The sequence below is a fragment of the Panthera tigris genome, chromosome C2 (assembly GCF_018350195.1).
Source record: "Panthera tigris isolate Pti1 chromosome C2, P.tigris_Pti1_mat1.1, whole genome shotgun sequence".
Taxonomy (NCBI): Eukaryota; Metazoa; Chordata; class Mammalia; order Carnivora; family Felidae; genus Panthera; species Panthera tigris.
The window spans coordinates 114,257,400-114,285,231 of NC_056668.1; the positions used below are offsets into that span (position 1 = coordinate 114,257,400).

The 27,832-nt window shown below is 36.4% G+C and overlaps 1 protein-coding gene across 2 annotated transcripts; it reads right to left on the minus strand.

The window, feature by feature from the left end:
* Nucleotides 1-5: 5 nt before the first annotated feature.
* On the minus strand, nucleotides 6-27,524 carry CPA3 (carboxypeptidase A3). Of its 2 annotated transcripts, XM_007086324.2 has the most exons (11): nucleotides 27,440-27,524; nucleotides 27,266-27,341; nucleotides 24,122-24,246; nucleotides 15,040-15,142; nucleotides 14,838-14,939; nucleotides 13,435-13,536; nucleotides 12,016-12,126; nucleotides 10,544-10,634; nucleotides 9,329-9,531; nucleotides 7,413-7,497; nucleotides 6-549 (listed from the first exon to the last, which is right to left on the minus strand). In XM_007086324.2, the coding sequence occupies exons 1-11, from the start codon at nucleotides 27,505-27,507 to the stop codon at nucleotides 362-364; spliced, it is 1,254 nt and encodes a 417-aa protein (XP_007086386.1). In that variant the 5' UTR covers nucleotides 27,508-27,524; the 3' UTR covers nucleotides 6-361. The 2 variants fall into 2 exon arrangements, with proteins under 2 accessions (XP_007086386.1, XP_042855221.1); XM_042999287.1 differs by lacking the exon at nucleotides 13,435-13,536.
* Nucleotides 27,525-27,832: the final 308 nt, after the last annotated feature.

Sequence of the window (27,832 nt, forward strand, 5' to 3'; positions counted from 1 at the left end):
CCATATGGAAAGTCTGATTCTGGAGAAACTGAAGGTTCTCATTTCTGTGTATCATGTTTCGCAGATGTACATATATCCCGCTGTATATCATGTTTCAAAATACTCAAAATAATACTTTTTGATGGTTTCAAACTTTATTTGGATCAAAGAAAGGTTGTTGAAAGCTTTCACTTAAAGCTGTTTGTTAAGGTGCTATTGAGAGTAAATAAAAACAAAAAGAAGTAACATAGAACTTAAGTGAGCAAGAGAGGGACCTATTCAGGTAATGTGGAAGCTATATCTAGGTGTAATTGAAGATTGACTTTCTGGCAGAAGGCATAAAGAAACATTATTTGGCTTATTCCAAACTGAGGCCAATTCTTTAGGAAGTATGCTTGAGGATATACTTGGCAATGAATTTAACAGCTAGCAAGGTCTCTTTACAGGTCGGCTTTATCTGAGATTCTGGAAGGAGAAAACAAAATTTGCCTTGATCTCGGAGCTCAAAGGCAAATGTGTGTTTGATGCCCAGGTTGTAAGCCCAGTCTAAAGAAGAACCTGATGTCGGGTCTGTAAAACATAAGCAATAAATATTTAATTAGAAACAAATGCTAATGTTTTTCTTGAAATGGAAATTCACTGGTGTAAAATTAGCAATAAAAAATAATTATGTGTACAGTTAATTGCAATAAGGAATGGGAGTAGTGGTCTATATAGTATAGAGTGTAGAATAAAACATAATCATGGTTTTGGGATCCACCACCCATTTTAAATATGTGCTGCATTTTCAAAATTACATTTTGTTTGGGCCAGTACTCTAAATAAATTGAGTTTGTTTACTGGGCACACAGTGTTGCAGATCGAGGTGGTCTGGGCAAGTGCAAGCAGCTGTGTAAACCAACTAAGGAGGGGGTCACTGGTCACTGAAAACTCAACCAAAAAAAAATCATGCATACAAGCTAGGCAAAATTATGTTCTTCCTAATAGTTCAGGTCCCTTTCTATTCATGTTGCTTGGGTGAACTATTTTCTAGTTAAAAGACCAAGAAAGCTTAAATCAATTATTTTAAGGATGTATTTAATCCCCTAATCCAACTTTTCAATGTTAATTTTTATGAGATTTACTAAGAATGTTATTATTTGAAAATCTAAACAGACATCTAGAAGTTATATACATATAAGGTTTATACAAGTGCATGTGTATATATAAATGCATTTATGTATATTTTCATTTGCATAATAGAAAAACTACTTTTTTGTATATAAAATAATTTATGTTCCAGGACAAGTGATGAGTTTAACTGATATTAATATTTTAGGTTTGAAGGATGAAAACTCAAAAGTTGTGATGAAGAAAGAAGAAATATTTTGGTAGAAATAGACAGGGTTGGCTTTTAAATTATTCAACAAATATTATTTATTTATTAAACAATTTTTTTTAACATTTATTTATTATTGAGAGACAGAGAGAGACAGAGCATGAGCATGGGAGGGGCAGGGGGAGGAGGAGACACAGAATACGAAGCAGGCTCCAGGCTCTGAGCTGTCAGCACAGAGCCTGACGCGGGGCTTTAACCCCCAAGCCACGAGATCATGACCTGAGTTGAAGTTGGACGCTTAATTACCTGAGCCACCCAGGCGCCCCAATTCAACAAATATTATTAAACCTTTAATATGCATGGTGTACTATACTTGGTACTGTGGAGGGTGGGTGTGTTCAGGTTACAAAGATAAAGATGATATTGATGTCTTTGGGAACTTACAGTTTAGGGGAGAGAAGTCAAAGATGCAAATCAATAGAGACAGGGAAGAATATGTAAGTACCATAAGAAAGGTAACAGTATAATCTTTATGTTGACTCTTACGTAGATTAAAAAAAATTATGTATGTCTGGTGAGGAGGTTGACATTTTATGCTCAATGCCTACTAAATACCGCCTTTATGATGGAGAGCCTTGAAGAAAAGCTAGTGTTTTTCCAGATGGAAATGGAAGAAAGGCATTCTGGCCAGTGAGCTACGAAGATGGAAAAGCATGGAGGCCTTTTTATGACGAGAGAGGTTCAGCTGGACTGGAACAAATGGAGAAGTGAGAGTTTGTGGGCAAAGCTCAGAAAACCTGATAAATCAGGACAAGGTGTTTTGTTTGGGAGGCGATAATAGTTATTTTAGTTCCATACTTAGGACTGGAAAAAGTAGAAACTGGTTAGGAGGTATTGTGAAATGAAAGCCTGAACTTGTGTAGAGTCATCACACTGGGCATAGCATTGAGTGGTCCGTGTCACAAATAATGGAATGGAAGAGTCACAAAATCTGATCAAAATGATGGAGATTTCAGTCTGGGTGGCTGAAGACAATCCACATATTATTAATAGAAACAGGAACTCAGAGAGGATAGTGATGAGGAAAAGAAAGGATAAAGGAGGGGAGACAAAAGGATGTTTAGCGCATTTAAGACGGAGCTTGAGAAAATGAATTTTGAAGTTATTGGGAGAAACATCATAAATGTTGTTTAGAAAGCAGCTCCCACACATTCAGGATCATTATCTTTTCTTGGTGAATTGATCCACTATCTTTTCTTGGTGAATTGATCCTTTTATCTTTATTAATGTCCCTCTTTGTTTCTAGCAAAGTTTTTTGGTTTGAAATTTACTTTATCTGATATTTAATATGGCTACTTCTCTTTGATTAATGTTTGTATGGTATATCTCTTTCTAGCCTTTCAACCCATCTGTGTCATATTTGAAGTGAGTTTATTGTAGGCAGTGTATTACTGAATCATTTTTTTAAAATCCACTCTGCCAATCTGTCTCTATTTAATATCTTTGGTTAAGTTTTGATATGACTTAAATCTACCATCTTATTTTTTTGATATTTATTTTGATACTGTTTGATATTTATTGTCTGATATTTGACTCTCTGTTTTTCATTCCTCTCTTTTATGTTTCTGGTTAAATGAACATTTTAAGGATTCCATTTTGATTGATTTATAATAACATTTTTGAGTATATTACGTTGTAAAGTTTTTAGTGGTTGCTCCAAGTATTACAATATACATACATAATTTATCACAATCTGCTGATATCAGTGTTTTACCATGTCAAGTGACATATAGAAATCTTGCACTTAGTTTCTCTTTATCTTCCTTTTTAAATATAGCTGTCTTGAGTACTTCTGAATATGCATGGAGCATCACATCAAATGGTGTTATAATTTTTCATTCCGCCATGATGAAGAAAAGAGTCATTCATTCATTCATTCTTTCATTACATAATCCATTGTTCTTGTTTTCTTTCTACAGTTTCAAACATTCTCCTATTACCATTTATTTCTTATTTGGAGAACCTCCTTTAGCCATTTTTATTTTTTTTAAATGTTTATTTACTTAGAGAGAGAGAGAGAGAGAGAGAGAGAGAGAGAGAGAATTTGTATGAGTGGGGGAGGGACAGAAAGAGGGCAGAAAGAGAGGGAGAGAGAGAATCCTGAGCAGGCTCCTTGTTCAGTGCTGACCCTAACATGGGACTCAATCTCATGATCACAAGATCATGACCTGAGCCAAAATCAACAGTCGTACACTTAACCAGGGCTCGATCCGACAACTCTGGGACCATGACCTAAGCTGAAATCAAGAGTCAGATGCTTAACTGACTGAGCCACTGAGGCACCCCTCCTTTAGCCATATTTAAAGGGTAGGTGTTTGGGTGATGAAATTTGTCTGAGAATGTCTTTATTTCCTCTTCTTTACTTTTCTTTCCTTTTTTTAAGTTTATTTATTTATTTTTAGAGACAGAGAGGGAGCACAAGTGGGAGAGGGACAGAGAGAGAGAGAGAGAGAGAGAGAGAGAGAGGGAGAGAGAGAGAGGGAGAGAGAGAGATTCCCAAGCAGGCTTGTGCTGTCAGCACAGAGCCCAACCCAGGGCTTGATCCCCATGAATCTTGAGATCATGACCTGAGCCGAAATCAAAAGTTAGACACTTTACCAGATCAGTCACCCAGGTGCCCCTATTTCCTCTTCATTTCTGAAGGATATTTTTGCTGAATATAGAGTTTAAGGTAGATAGTTCTTGTCTTGTAGTACTAGAAAAATATCATCATTTCCTTTTGGCTTTCCATGGTTTCAACAAATCTATCATTTGAATTGTTTTTTTTTCCCCCCTCTGGATTGTTTCTGGTTGCTTTCAAAAGTTTTTTCTTTGTCTTTAGTTTTCAGAATTTTAAACATTTTTTTTAATGTTTATTTTTGAAGGGGGGGGGGGAGAATGCGAGTCGGGAGGGGCAGAGAAAGAGGGAGACATAGAATCTGAAGCAGGCTCCAGGCTCTGAGCTGTCAGCACAGAGCTCGATGCAGGACTTAAACCCACAAACTGTGAGATCATGACTTGAGCCCGTCTGACGCTCAACTGACTGAGCCACCCAGGTGCCTCTAGTTTTCAGAATTTTAATTATGCACTCAATGTGAGTTTTTTGAGTTTATCCTGTTTGACATTCACTCAGCTTTTTGATATATTGGTTTATGTTTTTAGGAACTTTTATAAATTTCAGTCTTTATTTTTCCATATTTTTTTTCCATTCTCACTCTCCTTCTCTTCTGAGATTTTGATGTTTTGAATGTTGGATCTTTTGTTATCACACCTCAGGTCCCTGAAGCTTTGCTCATCTTTTTTCAATTTGTTTTCTCTCTTCAGATTGGCTTATTCTTTCTTTAAGTTCACTGATTCTTCCCTCCATCATATTCATTCTGCTATTGAGCCTTTCCAGTGAATTTTTAAATATTTTATTGTATTTTCCAGTTCTGTGATTTCCATTTGGTTCCTTTTTATGTCTTTCTTTCTTTTTTCTTTCTTTCTTTCTCTTTCTTTCTTTCTTTCTTTCTTTCTTTCTTTCTTTCTTTCTTTCTTTCAGTGAGATTATTTGTATTTTCATTTGTTTCAAGGCTATCTAATTACTTGTTGAAGTATTTTAATGATGGTGACTTTGAAATTCTTGTCAGATAATTCTAACGTATAAATCATCTCAGTTTTGGCATCTATTGATTGTCTTTTCTCTTTCATGCTGTTATTTTCCTCATTATTGGTGTGATAGTGATTTTTGATTGTATTTGGACATTTTGGCTATTATGTTAAATCTTAAATCTTAACTGATACCTATTTTAGCAGTCAGTCACTGTGTTTAGGATTAGCATTTAGGCTCTGGTCTTCTTCTGTGACTTGTGGTTCCGATGACAATATGGTTTTCAGAATCTTTGCATTGCTAATTTGGTCTGGTTGATTCCCCTAGTGCTGCTGGTCTCCCATTGATTGCTGCAGGTAACTACTACCTGAGTGAAAAGTGATCCCCCTAGCTTGGCCACTGGTGCCTTCCAGGTGACAAGTGCAGTCTCAAGCCTTTAAGGAAAGAGAGCACTTCCCTGATGGGAAAGAAGCAGAAGGAGGAGGAGGGGCCTGAAGAGAGAATCTTCTGATGTATGTGTGAAGTGTACCTGTTTTTTTGAAAATGTCAACTTTTAGAGGCAGTCGGCAGAGACCAAGTAGAAAAGGAGGAGGGGGAGGCAAACCAGGAGAGTTCATTGGTAAGGAAGGCCAAGGGATGGCAAGAAGAAGGGATATCAACAGGGTCCAGCATTGTAGGCAGTTTGTGGAGTGTGTGAGCTGAGATAACTGTAGTGGCTTTAGTGATTAAGAAGGCTGCCATTTTTAGCTAGAGTTGGGTTTAAGTTCATTAGAAAAAGGCATATAAAAATAAGAGTTTGGTAACAATGGAGTTAGGGTAAGTTGGAATTGTGTCTTGTATGGTGGTTTAGAGTATGCTAGATGTTTTAATAAACTTGGTCAATTTCTAGATGTACTAGTTCTCCATTTGCAGTTAAGTAAACTGTTGTGACGTTAAAGAGTATGGCTATTCTGTTTTGGCAAATTTATGTGACATTTCTCATTAAGATTAATAGTGGTTATTGAGAATGAATAGAATTTGTGATTTTTCATAATTATGTGATGTTACTAAGTTTAATAAATTTTCTTTTATGATACCATTTTTCGTATCTTTAAAACCTTAAATTTCAAGCAAAAACTATATAAGGCATGAAATAAATGCAACACCGAAAGCTTCTCACTTTAAGAATAAATTTTTCTAGAACTTAATCTATTGACTGTGTTACTTAGCTTTTTATTTGTGTACATCTGTACCTACTAAAATACGTATATATATTTATAAAAACCACTTGCTAAATACCAGGCACCCTATTAAGTGCTTTATGTATGTTAACTCATTTCATAAATTCCTATCACAACCTTAGGATTTAAGTACCATTTGCTGTTTTATAGAAGAGGAGACTTAGGCAAGGAGAGATTAACAATTTGCTCAAAGGCACTATCTAGTTCATAGTTGAGTAAGGAATCAAACCCAAGCTGCATATCTTCAGTTTGTGCTATTAACCATTGTACTATACCACCTACTGTATGTCAATCTATAGTTCTCCCAATTGGAAGTCTTCTTGGACTTGTGCAAGATAATTTTTTGTTGTTGATGACATTTTCTTAATATATTGATATTAAAAAAAGTCTACTCCTTTCAAGGCACATTAGGTTCAAGGAACTTACTGCAATACAGTCAAAACAAGTCAAAATAAAACTGAACCAAATTAGGAATCTGGTTTTAGTCCACAGGAGTCTACATAACATAATGCTTGTGGCTTAACATGTGTCTTTTGAAAAAAAGTATTATTGACATGCATAAACATAATGACCTGTACTTTTATGTCAATACTAAGTTCTATTTGAAGCAAGAGCTAAGCTAGGGATATGTGGGCATAAGTTGAAATTGAAGATGTGGTACTTAGACACTAAAACAAAAGCAACAGAACTAGAACCTTTACATCCTATTTCTTAATCCACCATATAGATTTCAGTTTAACACAATAGGAAGGGACTAGTGAAAGAGACATTAAACTGATTTTACGTGATCAAAGTGGCTGAAACTTTTGGCCAGCCCATTTTCCCACCAGGAGCTAGGGAGGAAGACTGTGTTTGCATAGGGACAAGGCCAAAAAAAGAGAGTCCAATTAAAAACAAAACAAAACAAAACAACCACAGAAAACTGTTGAGTTTGCCCCAACTAATTCTCATGAGTTCCAGTGAGGATACATGTTGGTTGGGAACAGGAAGGTGGATGAATTAAATCGCAAATTTATCTTGATAAAACAACTTCCATTGACCTTGTATCCTTGTAAAAGTTCAGTATAATTTGTTTCTAGAAAAATCTTATCCCCACAAAAGGGAAAAATGTGTTCCCTAGACTCACATAAAATTCAGAATCACCTGTTAAAACTGAGGTTTAAATTATCAGTTCTAAATGTTCTAATTTACAAGTTCTAAAATTTTCTTTAATATCTATAAAAAAGAATTAGGGAAAATGGCACAGTAAACAATAAGAAAGACTTACAGATAGTTGATGCTATTGGGCCATAGATGTAGCGGGTTTCATACCGAGTTGATAGAACATCAGTGCTGATCTTTGCAACTTTGGCCTGGAGAAAAAGGGAAGTTAGTGTTGGAATAATAGGAAACTATGTAAATGCTGTTAATTTATTGGGGATTAAAAAATAAATTTTACTGGTTTTTTGGCAATTGAAGATGAAAATAAAATCAATGGTTAAGTGAGAAATTTATTTTTGGGAAGATATATTGTCATTGTAAAGACAATGTGAAGACAAATGTGAAATAAGTTATAAACAGTCATGTCTCATTTTGTATTTCTACCCTTTCTTTTCTCTGTCTTCTTCCTCTCTCCCTTGTTTCCTCCCTTCTCCCCCTCCCCCCACTTTCTTGTTTTTGTCCTTTCTTCTAAAAATAATATTCTTTCTACTTCCTCTCAGATATTTTTTGGCTTCAGATATTTGTCTTTTCCAAAGTCAGTTTCTCCCATGGTCCTGTTTCCTTTGTTTTTATGGGCATCATATTGTCATAGGACTTTTTCCACATTGGATTTTAGCATGCCAAGGGAAGAGAAAGATGGTTGACTCCTCTTTAAAATAGTTGTTAAATTAGAGTTTCTTTTCCAGAGTTAATGCATTTCATGACCTTTAATACACATTAGTGTTTTGTGCTATGAGAATGATTATTGGAATGAATTTTAATGGAATATAGTCACTAACGTATTTGTACCCTAAATGAAGATTTACTTTTAGTCTGTAATGTATATAACCAAAAGATAAATTTTTTTTTCTTAATCAGTTTAGTTGCTGTGTAGGAACTCTTTACTCAAAGTGGTTTGTTATGTGTATTTATATTTTTAATTCATAATACCATTTTTTAAGGGCAGATTGAAATTGCATTGCCGTATATTTTTGTGAACTAATCAAACTCATGGAGTTCAGATTCTCAGCTGTTTTGGTTAAATAAATGACTATTGGCCACATATTGCTTGCATATTTTCTTTGTTGTATATATACAGATGGTTTTAATGACTAGTTTAAATCTCTCCTTCAACTGAAATTAAATGCTGTTGTGCTGAATACAATTGGCTGAAGTCAAAATGACAATTGTGACTTCTTTTAAAAAAATATACTTTTAAAAATATGAGGCAATATTGGAACCATCCATAGCTTTTACCAAATGTGTTATATTTATCAGCCCCCATGGGATCTGGGACACTGAACTTTATCTACTTTATTTCCTTTCTTTTACAGCAATTAACAATATCCCTTTTTATGGATTTTTGTCTATTCATACTTCCAGTTCTTGTGATGCATTGGAACCCATATGCAGAGTTTTCGTTTGTTTTAAGCTAACATGATCAAATCAGTTTTTATGCAAAGGAAAAAGATACATAGTAGATTTTTGTTCTTGAAAGACAGTGCATTCTCAGTGAGGAGGCTTTACAAACACTTATAATGTTCTTTCTTTGGATAGTAAAATAATTAATATTGTTTCCAAGTTGATCCGGAGGATAAAAATACAATGGATCTTCTTAAATATGGCATCTTAGGGACAGGAATAGCAGATATCTTTGCTGTTCTGTTAGACTTTTGCTGTGTGTGGTTTTATAGTATGACCCATGGTGAATGTTTGGATAACAGTTTATGCATTCATGGAATTCTCCTCTGGATGGCCCACACATTTTTTCCTACTGGCTTTATCTTAGAATCACATTGAAAGATTTTATATCCTTTTATCACATGAAGAATTAATTTAGGAATTATGATTTTAACTCTAAGGTAAACTTTATTAGTTCTTTTCTTTGGTATGAAAGTGTGAAGTTCTTTCACCATAATGCAGTTGTTCATAAAGAACAGTTGTTCGTGAAAGTCAGTGGTGGTGTGTGTCAGTGCATAAACCGTAGGTTTTTTTTCTACATACCAGGTCCTTGTAGTTAGGTGGCAGTTTTGATGTATATCCATAGGGAAACAATAGCATCTGGGAGTAGGAATGGAAGGTGATATAGGCCTTGATTGATTTCAGGTGGCTTCGAATGAAGTCAGTGACAGCTTTGGTCTCTTTCTCGGACTCTGGTTCTGGGCCCCGATAAGTTTCTGCACATGGGTCCTTGGTGTTCGGAAAAGCTGCAGTGGATGTGGAGGATGAGATCGCGGTTTGCTCCCCATCAGTAAAGATTCTGTCTCTTCTGATGTGGACTTGCAAAATGTTTTAAACATTTTCATTTCCCGGGTTTACAGGGCTGCCTCAATCTCTCTGGTGTCATAGTCATTGCAGACCAACTTTGTACATAAAACTCATAGGGTGACAGACCCAGCCCAATGGAATATTCTTAGCCTTGTTTATTTTGCTTCTGTTTCCCAGGGTCACAGGAATAATACATCAGAAGCAGCCCAGGGCCTGGAGCCAGATAGACCCCAGTTCCAGTTCAACCCTACTCCACAATTTGTTGGGGACTGGTGTGAATTTCATTTTTTGAGCCTGAGTTTCTTCATCCTGGTTCAGCAGGCAGCTCTCACTTAGGGATAGCTGCTATTCTCATAATTTTTATGGTAGAATAGAATTAAGAGCTGAGGTGGTATTTTCAACAAAATTAGTTACAGAAAAAATTTATGAATTGGGGTAGTGGTAATTTTTCCTTGACTGTAATGATGAAGTCATATTTGTCTAGCAACTGTCATCTGATGTAGCAGACTTCTGCTTATCATTGCATTTCTGTTAAGCCTTTTCACTTTCTTTGCCCCCAGCTGTTTCTTTTCACAAACATCTGAAGAGCTATCTCTGTGTTGGTTTTAACCACTGGTATTTCTTGGCTTTTATCAGACCAGGAAGAGGAGGGACCCGAGACCTCTCTTCAGATTATCTGAATTTTTATGCATCTGGATGTGTCTGATTTTTAGCAAGCTAGATATATTAAGAAAGAGATGGTTTGATAAACAACCCCATCCCTACTTCCTCCCATATAACAAAACATTCATAATGTTTCTAAGGTAGGGATGATTATCTTTATTTTTTAGATTAGAAAATTAACACTCAGGGAATACATAATATTTGCTGAGATAAATAAGTGGTTTAACTGAGTTTGGTGTCTGAACAGTCTTTATAGCTCTTTTTCTTGAGATCAGGTCTACTACTCACAGTTCCATGAGGCATTAAAGTTCCTGTTGAGGTCAGTGCCGATGCAGTTGGAGTTTTGGTTCTTGGAACGATTTTTTCTCCACATGCGATTCTGCAGGATTGAATGATGGAAGTGTTTACATCAGATCAATTTGCATTTTTCAGTTCGATCATTTCAGATCCTCTCTGCAGGTGTCTATAGTTTTATTTGAAACATACCTAGTTAACTTGAGGCTCTTTATTATGAAGAAAAATATATTGTTTTCTTATAATTTGTAACATTTTCAGCAACATTGTTTTTTATATAAATATTCTAAGGCCTTGATAGGATAATTTAGTTAGCTTTAAAAACTGTTGATTAGTTCTCGGTACTAGAAAATTATCAACAATGTTCTGAAATTACCTATGATTTAAATTATAACTTCATTACATTCTTCACCATTTATAGATTTCAGGTATAATACAGGTCAAATTGTGACTGTTAGAGCATAATTTCCAGAAAATAAGTGGATGTGATAGTATCTGTCTGAAAGTTCAGTATGAATCTTTTTTTAAAAAAAAAATTTTTTTTTTAACATTTATTTATTTTTGAGACAGAGAGAGACAGAGCATGAACGGGGGAGGGGCAGAGAGAGAGGGAGACACAGAATCAGAAGCAGGCTCCAGGCTCTGAGCCATCAGCCCAGAGCCCGATGCGGGGCTCGAACTCACGGACCGTGAGATCGTGACCTGAAGTCGGACGCTCAACCGACTGAGCCACCCAGGCGCCCCGAGTATGAATCTTTTTTAACAGCAGTGAGTCAATACAGGATTCCGTTAAAGGACAGATTATTTGTGTCAGTCTTTATTTTTTGATACAGTTATTCCACATCAAATTTTGTTACAGATAGATTGGAATACAGTGCCTTTTGCTTTGAGGTCAGTGTTCTTAATATCTTTTTTTTTTTTAAGTTTTATTTGTTTATTTTGGGAGAGAGAGAGAAAGAGACAGAGCATGTGAGAGGGAGTGGGGGAGGGGCAGGGAAAAAGGGAAAGAGAGTAGCCCAAGCAGGCTCTGTGCTGTGAGCACAGAGCTCCATGTGGGTCTCGATCTCACGAACCACGAGATCCTGACCTGAGCAGAAATCAAGAGTTAGATGCTTAAGTGACTGAGCCACCCAGGTGCTCCAGTGTGTTCATAATGTCTTTAAATGACTTTTATTTTTAGGTGGAATGTGCTTTTGCCATATCCTATAACATACATTTCCTTTATAATTATTGCTTAATTTCATTTTCCTCACCAGCTTCAGTGGCAAAAATTTCTTATTATTTCAAGGACACCTACTGCAACCAGCAAATCATGCTTGCCTTAGTCTGAAATTGAAATTCTTAAAAATATATTTTTCTGAATCAGAATTAACTGGCTATCCAACTTAATACATAGCAATCACTGTGCATTCAAGTTGGTAAATACTATGTTGTCCAAATGTGAACAAGAGACCATAGAGCGTTACCTGTGTCCATGACCAAATATATCCATCAACATTGAATACAGGAAGAACATAGAAATTCATTCGGTCCAGGAGTTTGGTCATAATTTTGTTTTTACCATAAGTTTTGGCTGCCTGTAGGAGTAGGAAAAAATTAAACTATTGGTGTAAAGTTTAACACCATGTGGAAAGCTGTGGTTATAATAGTAATAACTATCACTCCTTAAGTCATTTACTCAAGTTCACATGATTTCAAACATATTTCCCCTAAATAGCATAAAAATAAGTGACCCATATAAAAGTCACTTATTCAGACTGGTGAAATTAATTGAACTGAACATTCTTTAAAGGATCATTTTGTCAAGACAGTAGCATTCCACATACAGCATGCAAGATGTTTTATAGGAAGAATGGAGGCCAAGTGAAAAATTAGCAGTACATACTGTTCTAAATGGATTCTTTCCCTCACATCCTCTAGGTAAATATAGATTGAGTTTATAAACATAGGAATCTGTAACTATTGGAGAAAATTCATAAATTAATTATAAACAGGATTAAATAAAAATGTTCCATTAATAAAAGGCTCAAGCATTTAGATTGGCCAATCAACTCCTTTTCTCTTATCAGATTGAAATTTATCTAATTATCTGTACTTTCTATGGCTACCTAAAATCTCTCTCATTCTTGGAAAATCTCTTCCAGGTACATCTGTTCCAGAGCCAAGAGATTTTTTGCAGCCCTATCACATGTATTCCTTTGTAGCTCTTGGCCCTCAGCTGGAAGAGCTAAAACAAGTGTAGAGATAAATCAGTTCTCCTGGCAGAATCGTTCCTAGTGAAAGTATCTATGCCCAGAAAGCCATTGTCATTCACATTACATCAGCATGTTGTATGCAAAAGCTGGCAGAAAAGAGAAAGTTATTAGATGGTGGGAGTCAGAATAGACTAGAATGAGAGGAACAACAACTTATAAACTGAATTTGCCTTTAAAGAAAGTGAGTTATTTTTCACTTGGAAAGGAAATTAACTATGAAAATTCCAAGTGCCAATTGATTGGCCAATTAATTATCTAAACAGGAGCTAGAGATCTATATGCTTTGAGCTCATTGAAGAAAGGCAAAGATTGTAGCTTGTAATATGAAGATAGTTTCAGATCATCCATACTTCACTATAGGAGAAACCGTATCATGCCCCCCCCCAAAAAAAAATTCTTTTACTTTTATAAACTGTCAGCTGGAAGTCAAGAATTTTGAAGGAAGGTGTCAATTTTATAAAAACCCCAACGATGAGTAAAATCCAGAGCATTTATTTCCTGACAGCACCAAATGTGGGCCCTTCTAGTTAAGTGGAACTGCATTCATTTGGAAAGGGGTGTTGCCACTCCGTGAAGTGCTGGAGATTTGACAATCAAAGGAGAATTGTATGAGCGTTCCGATTCACTTACCTGATAGACAAACCACTGGCAGAATGCTGGGGAGATCCATTCTCGTGCATGAATGCCACAATCCATAAAAATAGCCTTTCTCCTTTCATCCCTTTTCCCAATCTATTTAAAATTAAACTTGAGATATTATTTTGCATGAACTCACACATTGATCCCTTGTTGTCCAATAACTCATTCCTGTGCTCAAAGCAATTCTTTCCCCTGCCTTCTGTTGAATAACTGTTTATGCACATATTGTTTTCAGGGAGGATCACTTCACTCTATATCCTGAAGTGTCTATACATAATTCATAATCGATTATATAGTATATCTTTTAAAAAAATTTTTCCTAGTGTTAGAGTTGCTTTTATGGTTTTTAAAACAATCACAATATATTGTTTTTCTTATTTTATTGTTAATATCCTTTGGTTTGAGAAATAGATAATAGGTTATTTTGTTTTGGCCATTTCCTTTTGTTTTTCTGGCTTCATAAATGGGATGTTTAGCCTGGGGTGGAAAAGATTTTGTAGTTGTGTTTGCAGTGGGGAAGAGGAATGGTGGCTGGATATTTGAAGGGCTGTCATTTTGAAGGGAATTTAGATTTGTTTTGGCTAGTTGGAGAGAATGAATGGATGGGAATTCAGGGTAAGGAAGGGCTTCTCATTTATTAAGGGGATGCTTCAGGGAGCAGTGTCTCTGGATGTGCAAGCATCCAGCAGCAGCTGAATGGCAATTGTCAGCTCCATCATAGAAGGGAATTCTCTATTAACATAGGATTGAAATGCCTCACTTACTGTTCTGGGACCCTATGATTCTGTGATATTTAAACTTCTCTTAACTTAAACACTTAAACACACTCTGACTTAAACACTTAGTCATCAGTTACACTGAATTTTAATGGATGGAACACTATTTTATACACCAGGCACATCATAAACTCTTATAATAAAGGTATGGGACAAGGTATTTGTCTGAGTTTGTCCGTTGTGTCTCACAAATGGTTTATTCAAGGACTTTCTTGGTTTCACCTAAAACCACCTATCACTTCTATTTTTGAATGGACATTTAGAGCTTATATGTTCTTCAAAAAGATAAGACTTTATTGTCTCAAAATTCACTAGCTGTGTCAAAGTAACTTTAAAATTTTCTTTTTTAACGTTTATTTATTTTTGAGACAGAGAGAGACAGAGCATGAACGGGGGAGGGTCAGAGAGAAGGAGACACAGAATCTGAAACAGGCTCCAGGCTCTGAGCTGTCAGTACAGAGCCCGACGCGGGGCTTGAACTCACGGACCGTGAGATCATGACCAGAGCTGAAGTCAGCCGCTTAACCGACTGAGCCACCCAGGCGCCCCTCAAAGTAACTTTTAAATTAGTGTTTTTTCAACAATTATAAGAATCAGTAGTTCTTGAATTATTTTTACCTTGAGAACATATAGTGGATTATCTTCAACAGTGGTTCCAATTTTAATACGAGAGACCATTTCAGGATGCTTATGCACCATTTTTTCAGTCCAAGCAACAATCTTAAGAGCAAAACCAATTTTGAGGAATTAGAATAAAAAAAAAATAAATGAGAACAAATATTAAGGGTTACAGTTTTTTTACAGGCATTTTATACTATACCTTGTCCCAGTTATTGTATTTTGCATAGCTGTGCCTGCCTGGGATATCTTCTTTAACATCAAACTGTTTTTCAATCTCTTCTTGTAGATCATGGATCAAGATTCTGTGTGACAGGGGAATGATAAAATACACATTTACTGGAGGAAAAAAACCCACAGTTATCTTTCATTTACAGAAATTTTCTCTTCCTTCTGCTCTATCTTTGATCAGGGTTGTCCTGTTTCTTCATTATTCTCTAACCATCTCTTTTATAAATGTTGTATGTATGGCTTCATATATTCCCATTTATCTGGAGCTGTGCTGTTCAAGGTGGTGGTCTGGGCACATATGGCTTTAGAGCACTTAAAAATGGGGCTTGTCCAAAAAAGAGGTTGCTGATATGTAAAATATGCACTAGATTATGAAGACTTTGTATAAAAATTATGTAAAATACCTCACTAATGAGTTTTATATTCATTACATGTTGAAAAATAATATTTTTCAGTATTAGATTAGATTTAATATTAGATTAAATAAAATATATTGCTGAATAAATTTTGCCTCTTGCTTTTTAACTTTTTTAATGTGGCTACTAGAATCTTTAAAATTGGACATGTGGCATGCATTATATTGCTGTTGGTCAGCCTTGATTTGTAATCACTCTCTAACTTTCTTCAAATGCACACATACACACAATACAGGCAATAGTGGATATTCTTATGTACAAATTTGCTGACCATCCCTTATCACTTCACACTTCCAGAGCTGGGAGAAACTTGAATAACAATAATAGTATTTAGCGCTAATAGTATTTAGCGCTTACCATGTGCTAGTCATTGCTCTAACCACCTTATATACATTAACTCATTTAATTGTCACATGAAATTATTACCCCCATTTTACAGATGAGAAAACCAAGGTACAAAGTGTTTAAATAACTTGTCCATAGCTGTAGAGCTGGAAAATGGTTAGGCTGATATGGAGGGGGTGAAATAAGATGCAGGAAGAATTCTTAGGAGGCTAATATTGGGGATCCAAAAGTCTTATACCTTTACCCTCTTCTCTATTTTCATCTTATTCCTGAGTTATTTCATCTCATCACCTCATTCAGTTCCGTGGCTCTAATGGTGACCTAATGGTTTCCCACATTTGTATTTCCAGTTCTGGACTCTCCCCTGAAACTACCACTGCTCTAGCTCTTCCCCTGCCTCTCCCGGGGCTTATGCGTCCAATTGCCTACATGACATTTCCACTTGATTATCCATTTGTTTCATATGTTCCATACTTTATTTTACATACATTATTTTATTTTTATCTTAATAATATTATTACATACATTATTTTACATACATTACATACATTATTTTTATCTTGCTAATATTATTACCCTTTTACAGATGGGGTCATTGTTGCTCATAAAGCTTAAATACCCATAATTTGTGTATGTTGGGGTTGGGAATTTGAATGCAACCTTGTCTGACTTTAAGATTTATATTTTAAAAATGCCATTGTCATCTCATATATACACAAATATTTTTGTATACTTTGTATGTTTTGGGATTTTCTCTTGTGCTCCACTGATCTGTTTTCCTGCTCTTGTGTAAGAACCAAACCATATTAAATTATAGTTTTAATATTGAATTTTAATATTTAATGTAGTGTCTCCTTATTCTTGTTTCCAAATTTTTGAGTAATTTTACCTGTTATTAATAAATTTTTTTCAGGATCATTTTAGAAATTAATAGAATTATTAGAAAAATATAGGCTCTTCATTAGAATTATATTAAATTAAGAATACATTTGAGAAGAATCTTAATAATAATGGACGATAATATAGCTGTCTGATTTTTCAGTAAAATTTTGTATATTTTGTGTATTTATATATTTTTATTAGCCTTGTGAGTGGCTTTTTTTCTCACTAAACATTTGAACTGGTTATTATTCATATATTAAAAAACTTATTGCTTTGGTTATACTTATATATTAGCTATCTTATTAGTTAAAAAACTATGTTTTTACTTCTAAGGATTTTTTAGCAATGTCTTTATGGGTTTTATAAGGGTTTTAGGGTAGTTATTTCTTCTGCAAAAAATTATGCTTTGTACTTTTTTCCAATAACTATTTTTTCCCCTTGCTTTATTGCATTGGCTAAACTCTGAACAATGGAAAATAATAGTGGTGAAAGAGGGCATTCTATTTTTTTTCCTGGTTTCAACAAGAAAATCTGTCTTTCACCACAGTATATAATGTTGATTGCCATTTGAGATTAAAAATGGCAATGTCTGTTGATACGATCAAATTGTTATCCATTGATGTACAGTTGCATTGAATTTTATATTAGATTCCTTAATGTTAAATATATTACAGCCATAAGAGATTAACAAACACCCTCACATAAAGCTTCATTCTTCTTATTTAAAATTTTTTTGTTTATTTATTTATTTTGGGAGAGAGAGAGAAAGAGAGAGAGAAGCAGAGAGATGAGAGAGAGAAAATCCCAAGCAGGCTCTGCTCTGTCAGCACAGAGCCTGATGTAGGGCTCGATCTCAGAAACCGTGAGATCATAACCTGAGCTGAAATCAAGAGTCAGATGTTCAACTGACTGAGCCACCCAGGTGTCCCCATAGTATTTTAGATATAATTATTAAAAAGCTTGTTTAATCTAGAAGGAATACATTGGACATAGGTAAAATGGCTTGTGGGAAGCAAGCATACTATCAGTCAGTGTTAGCTTAAGGAAAATAAACTAATAAATAGAAGGATTTAGCAAACATAGGTCAGTGGTCCTTTGGTGCAAATCCAAAGACCCAATATATTTTAATAATGTAAATAGCCCTTCTGGTTATCATCCTTTTATAGCACAGTGTGAAAATTTAGGTTGGTAATAGTAATCCCTCAACTATATTAAACTATAGTATTCACTATATTTTACAGGGCAGACGGAGATCAATGGCTTATAATAGAAATACTTCAGTGAAATATTTAAAATCAGGGATGTTTTGAATTTGTACTTGAGCAGTTTCCTTATTTGGATTATCATATATGCCATTGACTTCTTATAAAAGCATTACTGCTGTGGATGAAATGCATGTGTATTTTCCCTCTGTTAGCAGTAAGTCCTATATAGGAAGATACTGTCTATTTTTTAACATTCATTCAAGTCATTTAGGACAGTATCATGCACTCTTACCTCCATAAATCCTATCATGTAAGGAAGTGGTGACCTGGTGGGAAGAGGCGCTATGGTCATTTCTGGGTTCCAACCCCATTGTGGCTTATACTTTATGTGATATTGGGGGAGGGAGGTTAACTATCTCTCTGAACCTCCGTTTACTCACTTTTACAATGGAACCAAACATCAGCCAGGATTGTGGTGAGGATGAAATGAATTGAACTGTGGGAAGCGATTGGCAAGCCATAGGTTCCCAGGGAAGTTGGGTCAGAAAATTGACAACCAATTCACAGACTTAACGTGTCTTTAAACAAGGCTTTGGCGGTATGTGGTTGTTTGACTCTGATACTTCGATTTCTTACGATAATGAACTGTGACACTGTAGCACCAACTCTATTTGTCGGTTTCTTCTTGCTGATTGACTGGCTGATCTGAGTTTGGAGACAGAAGATAAATGAGGTATACTTCTAATTAGAGTTTATTTAGCACATGACACCAAGTACTACTCATGAATATTGATTCCCATTAACATTACTGACAAACACATTATTATGCACATTATATCTAATTCACTGTATGCTTGGCTTTTTGACTTATGATGAATCTGGGATTTCTCAGAAGAAAAATTGTGACAACAGATTTGGAGTCACGTTGCACTAAAGCTCACGAAGCCTGAGAGAACCATTGGAAATTACATTATGGGTGGTCACTATAGACAATGAATTCCTTTAATTAATTGTTTTAAGTTCTAAAGAGGGTGTGAGGCTTTTGCTCTACATGCATTTATGGAAGTAGAAGAACCAGGCAAAAGAGAAATTTTATGGTCCCAGAGGTTGATTCGTAACATAAGGCAGTATTAATTAGTCACAGGGAGCTCGTATCTAAGAATATTTTTAGACTTACACATATCAATTTAGCCTCTGTGATAACAACAGCAAAAGAAAATCGTGTGAGCTAAAATACGACCTTTCCACAAAGCAGCTGCATGAGGACATGAGAATGGTGCCAGATCGTTGCTGATAGGGACTAGAAATTAAGCCTAAGGCTGGAAATTAAGAGCCAGGGCCAGATGTTATTTTCATGAGCCCTTCCACTAACCAGCAGCCAGGCTTAAGCAGATGAAACCAAATTACTTTCTCCCAAATATTATTTTAGTGTTCCAAGATTTGCTTAATTTGTTAAAGAAATTCCTAAATGTAGATGAAAGGATAAATAATTATCACTGAGGATTTAATGATGGAAATGGCTAATGTTTATTGAACCTGTATTATGTGCCAGACATTCAGCTCAGCACGGTATTTACATTCTGTCATTTAATTTTCAAATCATCACTATTAATTTGGTACCATTTTCACTCCCAAAAGTTAGATAGAGGTTTCCAAAGCTGACATAACTGTTAAAATGCAGAATTTGGGATTTTAACCTAGAGGTGTCTGACCTCAGTGTTCTCGAGCCATTATACAACAGTGCCTCCAGGCACAAGGAGTGAAATTCCCTGGGTATCGCCCTCGGATCTGTAGTCTTAGTCTGCTGAGTACTATGCAACATTCGCCCAGCTGATCAACTCTCCTGGAAGGCTGTGCCCCAAGGTCAGGAAATAGATAAGAAGTTCAGAGAAGAGGCAGGATGAATCCTATTTTGACAATTTCAATACTCCCTCCATCTGTTAGTTTTAAAGAGTAACAGAGAAATGGAGAATGGTAGGTCAATGTATGTGACTGCCATAGGCTCTGGTGTGTGTGTGTGTGTGTGTGTGTGTGTGTGTGTGTGTGTGTGTGTACATGCAGTGGGGAAGCGTGTTCCAGGGAGGCAGTCATTGTTTTGTGCCTTATAAACTGGTCTGGATTGCCTCTACTCCTCCATGCCAATGTTCCATCAGGATAGGGGCTATTCAAATAGCATGATTTCATGTTTCCACAAGATCCCATTTGTCCCTAGTAGCCCCCTGAGTTACCATGTATCCAACTTTGCATTTACTGACATGGATTTCTCAACATTTGAGGCATACCTCTGTGTTGGATATAAACTTTAAGGCACTAATATATTCACTAGGAGGGAAGGGGAGCATGTGGTGATAGCCTTTAGTTATTCCTTATTATACAGTGTGTATGTGTGCATGTGTGTGTGTGTGCACTCATTTAAACACATGTATAAGTGGTCTTTCCCTCACTTGCATAAGTAGAAGTAAAGGAACCAGGCAAATGGCAATTTTATGGTCCCAGGCACTCTTGGAAAACCTCTATGAAATACCATTATAAAGATGAAGAAAATGAGGTTAAGAGAAGTTAAATAAATCATCAATGTTTAAGTAGCTAATGTGTGGTTTAAATGGTACTTGACTTGGACAGCCTCATGGAGAATCCAAATTCTTATTTACCACACTCTTCTGCTTTCCACCATGACCAACATCTCTTTGCCATTTGTATCAGGTATAACTATACCTGCTTTACTCTTGGGGAAGTAATATATAAAAATGTAGAGAAGAAGGAAGAATGAATGGGACAAGACATTAGAATGGTTTATTTGATTGAAATACTTATTTGATAGGACTGTGTATATACTTGGAATATGAATTTGTGTCTGACTAAGCTTTATTAGGTAATTGGGCATTAATCTGAAGTGTTGATGAGTAAGTTTGGTATAGAATAGTCAGTTCAGTGTGGATTTCTTTTGCATTTCCCAAATAATCTTATGTGCATCTTAATAAGATTTCACTTAATTATATAATTTGAGTTTTACTATATTTGTGTTACATCATATATATTGATAGTTGTTTTCTGAATTACCTTTCATTACCAGTTCTTTATTTTCTGATTTTAACTCTTGATCAAAGAAAAGATATATCTTTTGCATATATAATCCTAGGTGTATTTTAATACGATTTCACTTAATTGTATAATTTGAGTTTTATTGTGTTTGTGTTACATCATATATATTGATAGTTTTCTGAATTACCTTTCATTAACAATTCTTTATTTTCTAATTTTAACTTTTGATCAAAGAACAGATAATCTAAAATGTATCTGAAATACAAATATCTAAAAGGTAAAGCAATTAGTAAAAACACTAGGGTTTTTAACTGCTGACTCTAATAAATATGGTGTCTGCTCCTTTAGACTCCGTCCAATAGGTGTGCTTTTCTTTAGACATTTTTTTCACCAGTCTATTCAGATTTGTTGGTATGTATATGTTGTTTGTTTTTTGGACTTGGTCTTTTATGATTTTGTGAAAGTATAAACAAAAATGGAGCAAACATGCTACTTTCAAATCAAGTCTGTCTTAGTCATTTAATTTTCTAAAAAAAATTACACAGATACTTTAAACTAAAGAGTGGTTTATATGCACTGTCTAATGAAGGGTGTCTAAGTAAATCATTGTGTCAAACCAGCCTCTTAATGTGGTTTTATTCAGACTGCTGCCTGGGTCCACCAGATGTTTCTGTTCTTAGAACACTCTTCTGTTACTGACTGGCACCAAGTAACACATATAATTAATATGCAAATAAAATTATCTATATAATTAGTACTTGGAGACAAGATTTAAGTAGTCCTTGTCTGCACAGATCACTTTACATATTTATATTTCTGAGGAAGGTAACTATCTAATTATGTGGCTTTCCCACAACTGTGGCTAATTTGGACCAATTTCTAGAAATCATGTCCTAATTAGATAAAACTAATTTTTATTGGTAGTTTAACACTTTGGGTCTTGAAGTAGATAGCAAAGAAGTATTTTGGCATAAGACGAAGTGAAAAGCACACTATATTTGTGAGGATCTGGATTTAGACCTCTGTTTGAGTCAGAATTGTTTCAGGCTAGGAGAGACCTGGAAGTCCAAAGAGGAGAGAGAGAGGTGCCACCTGCCTAGTTATCTTCTGTCACAGTGATTTATTCCACTGTCCATACTCATGTCAGGCAACTAGCTTTTTGTCTACATTACCAGAATATTAAGGAAGACATAATACTTCATTTTTCTGCTGCTAGTCAAATCATATTAAACAAAATTGACAAACTAAAATTTATTTTAGCTCAGGATGGATACTTAGTAAGAATTAGTTGATCACAGGAATTTGTGGCAGGTCTATAGTAATGAAGTAAAATGAATATAGTAATTGAGGCACACATTTAAGAAGACTGGCTGTGAAGTGAATCAAGAGACATGGTCACCATGGGGTACCCAGGGTGGAGGGGTGATTTCTTTTAGATGCAAGAATGAAGACCATCTGAACCTTAGCATAAGCAGAGTCTATAATACACTACCAGTTTCTGAGATCTTCGAGGTACATTTAAAAGTGTCTATTTCTAATTTTAATGGTGAAATTTTAATGGTGAATAGAAAAGTATGTATTGATACATTACAAAGGGTTAAATGCTTATATAAATTAATTTTGAATATGTGCTCCTCAATTATTAACTTCTACATTTGTTTCACAATCTCTTTAAACAACAGCAAAAACAAAGACAATGATCAACAACAATCACAGATAATGGCCTGCTAACTTTTTAATCCATTAAGCTATGAAAAAGAATTTTGCTTACTTGTCTTATATTTGTCTTTCCTTAATTTTAATTGAGTTTATATTTATTGAGGATACTGTAGCAATATAAACACAATCAAGTCATGATAAGCAGCAGTAAATCCTGCTCTGCAATGTCTCAGCCAGAAGAAGAAGGCTTTTTTAGTTATTGCTCGATGTTGGGTAGCAGAGGCATGAAACAGCAATTCAAAAAGAAAGAGCTAGTGTTTAGCACTGTTTTGAGTGGTGAAGGTCTCAGTAAAGGGAATTGCTGGTGGGTGCCTGGGTGGCTCAGTTGTTTAAGTGTCCAACTCTTAATTTCAGCTGGGGTCACGATCTCACTTTTCTTGAGATTGAGCCCCATGTTGGGTCCTGTGCTGACAGCATGGAACCTGCTTGGGATTCTCTGGGATTCTCTGGGATTCTTGGGATTCTCTCTCTGCCCCTCCCCCACTTGCCCTCTGCCTCTATCTCTCTCAAAATAAATAAAAAATATATATATTTTAAAAGGAATTGCTGAGATGACAGGAGCTGGTGGAGTGAAAACAGGACCCCTCACTACATCAAACACATTTTTTTTTTATGTTCCCTGTGAATCTTTTTTTCTTTTTTTTAAATATGAAATTTATTGTCAAATTGGTTTCCATACAACACCCAGTGCTCATCCCAACAGGTGCCCCCCTCAATGCCCATCAAACACATTTTGTTTTTTATGTTATGTCTGGGTCTGTGATATTCATGTCTGAGCTCCCTTGTTCACTGCCCCAGGGCCTAGACTGTGCGTGGCCCATGGTTGGTGCTCAGTGAGTTTTAAGTTTCCCTTATTTCTCTGTGGGACCATAATGACTCATTTCTGTCTCTTTGGCCATTTGAGAATTCTCTCCGGTTGAATTTAAGTCTTACTCAATTGCATTGCTTTGCTTTCTCTGAGGAAGAATTTATTTCACAAAGAATTATTTATTATATATCTTATATTCCCACATCTCTGACTTAAAGATGAGCACAGTTATTTGCATCTCCTTTTATTTAGCAGGCGAATTCAAATTCTCAAGAATGAGGTGCTCACCATAGTGCCTGAGCTCTGTGTTGATTACCTGTCAGAGGTGATGAGTGTGGTTAAACCATCTATGCCTGCAGCAGTGCATGATATCCTTACTAGGGGATGGGTTTTGGAGATGGCAGATATAGGTAATTGCCCTTCTTGCAGATCAGAACAAAAAAGATGGGAGTTGATTGGCCAAGTTTGATTTTATCCCCTCTATAATTAGGCCTCAATAGTCTGGAAGTAACTATAAGTTTTATCTCATAGAGCTTTCATTTTCTTGGCCCAATTAAAAAATAATACTTCCCTCTCAATTTCAAGATTCCTCAAACTTTGAACATCTAACACATTGGAATATTTCATAGGACTTACTCATAGTGCATTTTATTTTGATCCAAAGAAGACTGGATGGACTGGGATTCCTTTTCACTAACTCGGAAATCTATTGTCATATTAGCAGCTACGTGGTGAGCGGCATCTGGATACCAGAAGTCAAGCTGTGGAGATGAGTTCAATGTTAGTCACAGTTCCTTGTTCACTCAACACGTATTTCTTAAGAAATAATTATGTATCATATACTACAAAAAGAATTTGGGGTTCAATGTGGCTAAGGTATTGACTCTTCTCTTAATAAGCTTATGAGAGTTTGCAAATATACTGTTGAATATTAGGGAGTGAGAAAGAAACCATTTGTACTGATCACTTTGTCAGGACATAGATAGTATGTATAAATGCAACAACAAAAAAAGAGTAGCTTTTGGTTTATCTGTTTGATTCTACCATCTTGGAGTTGATTGGAGTTGTTTCACAATTGATTTAGCCATAGAATCTGACTCTAATTGGGAATATAGATTAAAAAATGGCTCTCCCACCCTGCCCCTGAGTCAGGCCTCAAAACCAGTTGCCTCTGTAAACTTTGAAATTCCTAGAAGGTTTGTGTCCAACAGAAGGCATAATCGCCAGCCCTGTCATTTTTCTAGCAATATGTTCTTGGGCAATACTAAGACTCCTTGGGTTTCACAGGCGCCTGGGTGGCCCAGTGGGTTGAGCATCTGACTCTTGATTTTAGCTCAGGTCATGATCTCACAGTTGGTGAGTTCCAGCCCTGCATCAAGCTCTGTGCTGATAGCATGGAGCCTGCTTGGGATTCACTGTCTTCCTCTTTCTGCCCCTCCCTGTTCATGTTCTATCAAAATAAATAAATAACACTTAAAAAAAAAAAACAAACCTCCTTGGGTTTTAAGTCTCTTCCCCAAAAATAGGGTTAAGAGGACTCCATCGGGAGTGTTGTAAAGATTGTGAAATGCATATGAGGTCTGGGACATGCAGGAATTTAACAACTGTTGATTCCCTTCTCTTTTTCTTCCTTTAGCTGAGAATTTCAGAAATTCGGTGAATGGACCCAAAAGGATGACATTTGGATTAAAATAAATAAGAGAAGATTTCAGTTCTTGTTGTTGTTCTTCAAAACCATGCTCAAGGAGTGCCTGGGTGGCTTAGTTAGTTAAGCATCAGGCTCTTGATTTTGGCTCAGTTCAGGATCTCACAGTTAGTGGGTTTGAGCCCCACGTTGGTCTCTGCGTTGATGGCATGGAGCCTGCTTGGGATTCTCTCTCTCTCCCACACTCTCTGCCCCTCCCCACACACTGGCATGCTCTCTCTCCACAATAAATAAATAAACTAAAAAAAAAAACACCATAATTGTGAAAACAAATGAAATACAATTCCCCAACTTGGGAAATGTGAAGGAAAGGTGCATTTTCCACCCACCATTCCAAGCTTGTAGACATGTCTAAGTCCACCTGGCTATTTTGTAGTTGATTTGCATTCTACCTCTAGGCCAGCCAGTTATGTGCTGATATGAGGCTGCTATGAACCAACCAATATTTATTGGTTTATTTTTATCGGATTCCTACAGCATAAATTGGACATATGAGGGATGCAGTATGATTTAAAGTCATTTTTGGTGTTCATGGAGCTTGAAGAGTGAGAAAAAGGGTGGTGGAGCAGGAGACCGTAGAGCCTAGCAGTTTGGCAGGTTATGAAGGACTTCAAATGCCACACCAATACCAACAGAAACTTCTTTAACCATGCTTATTATGGCCAGGAGCCCTTCTGAACATTAACTCTTAGCTTACTTAGCCTTTATAACAACCTTAGGAAGTAGGTAAGATTATTATCCTCAAATTACCGAGGAGGAGACTGAGATCCAGAGAGGTTAAGTAACTTGCCTAAGGCCACAGAGCTAGCGTATGGCTAGTATTTGAAACTCTGAAGGCCATGCTCTTTCCACACTAGGCGACATCTCACTAAAAAGCTTCAGGTGCAGGAATAGAATAATCAAGTTTTAGAGCAATCAGGTTGCAGTGCAGATTTGGTTTGTGGGAGGCAGGGCTAGAGGCTATTGAAGGATAAGAGGCTATTGAAAGTGTCCTGGTAAAATGTAGGGCAGACATGAATTTGGCAGTGGCAAGGGAATGAAAAGTGTGGATTTGAAACACATTTGGGAATTAGAAGAGCAGAACTTTTGACTGGTTTGATGTGGTGGTGAGGGTGTGTGTGACTGGAATAAATCCCAGATTCAGTACTGGGTTTAAGTCTGCTGTGTCGTTTAGGTCATTTAAGTAACTGTCTTTGAACTTCAGTCCTTTTGTTTTAAGTGGGTTTATGCCACTGACACTGAAAATCTGGTGGAGAATTTGAAGTGACATGTATCGGGTGGCTGGCACAGTGTATGGGAGCAGCTGAGTAAATGATAAAGTGACTGTGTTAGCTCATTGGATTTTATTTTATTCTAAATGCTTATTTATTTGTTCTGAGAGAGAGAGAGAGAATGAGCTGGGAAGGGGCAGAGAGAGAATCCTAAGCAGGCTCCATGCCCAGTGCAGACCCCAGTGTGCTGCTCGATCCCACAACTGTGAGACCATGACCTGAGCCGAAATCAAGAGTTGGATGCTTAACCGACTGAGCCTCCCAGGTGCTCCTAGCTTTTTGGATTTTAAAATAGTGATTGAACTTTAGGACTTGAACTTTAGATTGAATTTTAAATAGGATTGAACTTTAAAACTTTCCTTTCAAAGTGGACCTACTCTTGGGAAGGGTCACATCTTGGTATTATCAACCATTACTTTGATGTTATCAGTTAACCAGTACCTTGATGGTATCATAATTTTAAGAGAAACTATGCCACTGGTGGAGATCAGGGTGGCAAAGAGGAGGGAGGGGAAAGAGCCCCCCATAAAGGTATCACAAGTGCCTGACTCCTTATTTCACAATTTTACCTAAAAAAAGCTGTTGTTTGCAAAGCTTTGGGGAGGGAAAACAGGACTGGTAATTTGGGAAAAAAATAAGCAAAAACAAGGGAAGTAGCGGCAATTGGCTGAATTACCCAAGTAGCTCCTGCCACTTCTTCCATCTTTGTTTCGGGAAGCTCCGTGTGCGTTAAAAATAAAATACAAAAGAGGCAGCTTTTAGAGAACAGAAAGAAAAGATAAAATAACCCTCTAGATGCTTTACCTGGTTGGTTTGGGCCAAGTCCTTTATGATGTTTGCTTGTTTTTCATCCTGGAGCTTCACCCGGAGCACTTTCTCCCTTTGAGAATGCAAGAAGATGAAACACGTGAACTGTAAAGCAGCATTCCTTCACCCTCATCCTATACAGAGCCTGGAACACAGGGTGGGGAGATTTACCCGTCGAAGCGGACAGGAGCAATTGCAAGGGTGGTAGCAATCAGACCCACAGGCAGGATGAACCGCATGGTTCTTCTGTGCCTGCCCCAAGACCCTCTGCCAGCTTTATGCCTCAGCTCTTATCTGGATGAGCAGCTGATTTCCTGTGAGGGTTCTCTGGTGGGTGAAACGTCCCTCCCCCTGCGTTTGCTAGTTGGGGAGGGAGGGGTGGGAAAAGCACTAACACTAAACGCCCATTTTGTGGCAGATGCAATGTTATGCTCCTTACCTACCTTTTACAATTGGGAATACCCATTTTACAGATGGCAAGCAAAGTAATTTTTTAGGAAATAACTTGCCCAATGTAGCAGAGCTAGTATGTTCACAGAGTTGAGATTTGAACCCAGTTCTTTG